Here is a 3,364-nt window from a genome sequence, read left to right as displayed (position 1 = left end):
CAGTTCCTTTGTTTTTTATGTGTTATCATCGATCAATGAAGAATCATATTCTTGTAACATTCTCCTTCACTTTCGCAGATTCATTAAGTCATAGCTTACTCTGGTTTCTAAATTCTACTACACCGGCTACTTGGAAAACAAAAGGAAAGACTTATGAAAGGTAACACTCACTTTACTCTGAGATCTGTTTCAACTGCTTGTCTGCTTGTTTTTTTTTAAGACTCTTAAGATCAAAATTTAAATCCGTTTAGCAACATTATCTGCATCTTCAAGAAAAGAGAGTATAGAACTTTAGGATTTTACATAAATAAGGGACACAAGGACCGGCATTGTCTTAATAAATATACAGTTGCTTAATCTATACTACTGTATTTGCTGGAACAAATATATATAAAAGTTGGATGCGTGAGTTTAAGCTATTCAATCATAGTCTCCGTCAAACACTCACATGGTGATGGTGGTGGTGGTGGTGGTGGCGGTGATGATGGTGGCGGTGGCCGCAAAACTCCTTTGCATAACTCCTGCAACAGTTTTTACTACTGTGACGCATCTCTCTTTCCCTACATTTTGATGCGCAAGCCTCCGGAGTCTTCACTTTGCAACAGGTCTCTACCTTGATGGCTCTGTTTGAGCTCTCGCAACGCTCAACCTTCTTCACTTGCAAGTCAGATAACACCAGATCAGTAGGACTTGTGCAACAGCTTTGACTAGAGACTTTCTCTGTCTCTCGCTCGCTGCAACAGGTTTGGCTAGAGACTTTCACTGCTCCACAGCCTCCGGATTGAGCACTCTCCACACTGACCAAATTAGAAGACCCTTCTTGTGTCAAACCAGTTCCGCAACAATGTGATTGCAGTGATTTGCAATCACCACCACCTTCAGTTTCCAAGCCTGCAACCACCAAGGTAATAGGCTTCTCATGACAGATACTTGTCACTTCTTCTTTGTCCACACAACATCCCGAGGAACAATCCGTGCTTTCTGTCCCTTCCTCTGAAGCCAGAGTGATTTCCCCGGTTTGTTTTTCATCGCTGCAGCAAACAGATTTGCAGTGACCTTCATTCCTTATCTCCATACCACATTTCTCCTCCACTTCTCCTTCTGTGCTGCCACAACAAACCAACTTGGGATCACAGCATAAACCAGTTTCCCTGTCCAAACCTTCCTCCTTTACCAACACAGCATGCTTCTTACCATAAAAGCTTTGTGTCACTTCTTCTTTGTCCACACAACATCCCGAGGAACAATCCTGATTGTCTGTATCATCCTCAGAAGCCGGAGTTATTTCCCCGGTTTGTTTTTCATCACTGCAGCATCCAGACTTGCAGTGTGCTTCAATCTTTATCTCCATATCAGATTGTTCTCCCACTTCCCCTTCTGTCTTACCACAACAAACCAGCTTGAGATCACAACTTACACCACTTTCCATGTCCAGAGCTGCCTTCTCATGGCAGGTTTGTTTCTCTGTCGCCTTGTTCTCGCAGCATCCTGAGCTACAATCCACAATTGTAACTTCAGCAGTTTGATTTTCACCATCACAGCAGCCAGACTTGCAGTTTTCTTTATCTTTAATCATCACTCTCTTCTCCAGGTAAGATGTGTCCTCACTTGAAAGCAACAAACTTGTTTCCTTAACCTTCTCTTTTTTGTCACAACAGCTTGTTTTGCAGGTTTCACCATCCTTTGTCTGCAACTCTATTTCCAAAACAGTTAATTCCTGACCAAGAACCTCCTTCGGCAGTATTTCCTCATCTTGCTTCTTCTTCTCGCAATGGCCAGACCTGCAGTGTCCAGCACTCTCCATTTTCTGTTTGGGTTTCTCACAAAAGCTCTTTGCCACTACTTCCTTCATCTTCTCATTTTTGTTAGCACAACAACCTGAACCACCTTTCATTTTCAGGTCATGTTTGACATGAGTAGTCGACTTCTTGCATGAACTCAATGAAGTTGTATTTCCCTCTGGTTTCCTAGTTTTCTCACCGCAACAGCCATCTCTTACAACCTTTACATTGTCTTGCTTCTTATCGCCACAACAACCAGAGTGAAAATGGTCAGAACTGGTTGTATGACTTTGTCTCATCATCACCTTCTCTTGAGCTTTCTTATCACCACAACATCCTGAGTTGCATTCACCATTCCCGCTCTTTGTCAACAAGCCTGCTTCTAAATCCACAACATCTTCATCATCGCCTTCAAGCTTCCTACCATTCAACATAGATGTAGAAGCCCTGTAACACTTTTTGTTCCCACTCTTTTTCTTCTCTCGCAGCAACAACATACTATTGAAAATCACTAGCAGACAAGTCCCTACATCAACAAGTACCGCTGCCCAAATCAAAGGATGACCAGCAAAGGCCAAAGCCAGTATTCCTGCTTTGAAAGTAATGGAAAGAAACACGTTTTGAACAACTTTGCGCCGAGCTCTTCTCGCTAGCTTTATCGCTTGTGGTATCCTCCTTATGTCATTAGACATCAGAATAATATGACCAGTCTGAGTCGCTAGTGCAGAGCCAGAAATCCCCATGGAGATACCAATATCAGCGGTAGCTAAAGCAGGTGCATCATTCACACCGTCCCCTACCATTGCGGTTGGTCCTTCTTTCTTAAACTCTTGTATGATTTTGGATTTATCTTCTGGAAGAAGTTCTCCATGTACAACATCCAAAACATTCCCTAGCTGTTTCATAAAAACATTTCAAGGCTTTACATAACCTCTTGGATTAAGAGAGTAATAAAATTCTGTTTTTAAGTCTCACCTGTTCCTGAGCATGCATCGCCGAGGCTTGACTATCTCCTGTTAGCATTGCGGTTTTGATTCCCATAGATTTCAGTTCTGTCATTGCTTGAGATACACCGGATCTACAAGCATCAGAAAGACTGAAAACTCCAGCTAGTCTTTCACCTACATAAACATATCCCACAGTCTTCCCACCTTTTGTATCAACTTCAATCTCTGGAACTGTCAAAAGAAAGAACAACAGTTAAGTGATCATACTATAGAATATACAAAACCTCATTCCATTGAGTTTGTGTAGCCAATGTACCTGTAGAACAACCAGCACGAGAAGCGATCCTTTTGTTCCCGATGTAGATATCGTTGCCATCAATCTTCCCGTAGATTCCTTCACCTGGAAAGTTCTGGTAGTCCTCAACCTCTTCAGGCCTAGGCTCAACAGAAACAGATTTTGCATGGTCCACGATTGTTGCAGCCATTGGATGACTTGATTTGCTTTCAACACTTGATACCCTGAAAAATTCAATACTCAGTTACAAGTTATCTCACCAAACAGGTTTTGGTCAGAACACATGTTTGTTTGTTTTTTTTACCAGTAAAGCAAGCTGCGTAGGGTTATATCTCTAGAGA

General features: G+C 42.1%; 1 protein-coding gene across 1 annotated transcript in view; it reads right to left on the bottom strand.

Annotated features, from left to right (window-relative positions):
- The window catches only part of LOC104747756 (putative cadmium/zinc-transporting ATPase HMA4), a 10,753-nt gene continuing 7,617 nt past the window's right edge, over positions 229-3,364 (bottom strand). Inside the window, exon 11 of the mRNA XM_019237120.1 lies at positions 229-1,521. Coding sequence (XP_019092665.1) covers positions 437-1,521 — 1,085 coding nt within the window. The 3' untranslated portion in view covers positions 229-436. The remainder of the gene's footprint in view (positions 1,522-3,364) is intronic.

The sequence above is a fragment of the Camelina sativa genome, chromosome 15 (genome assembly GCF_000633955.1).
Source record: "Camelina sativa cultivar DH55 chromosome 15, Cs, whole genome shotgun sequence".
NCBI lineage: Eukaryota > Viridiplantae > Streptophyta > Magnoliopsida > Brassicales > Brassicaceae > Camelina > Camelina sativa.
The sequence above is the reverse complement of the archived record's forward strand: the minus strand, read 5'-3'. Positions and strand labels throughout refer to the sequence as shown.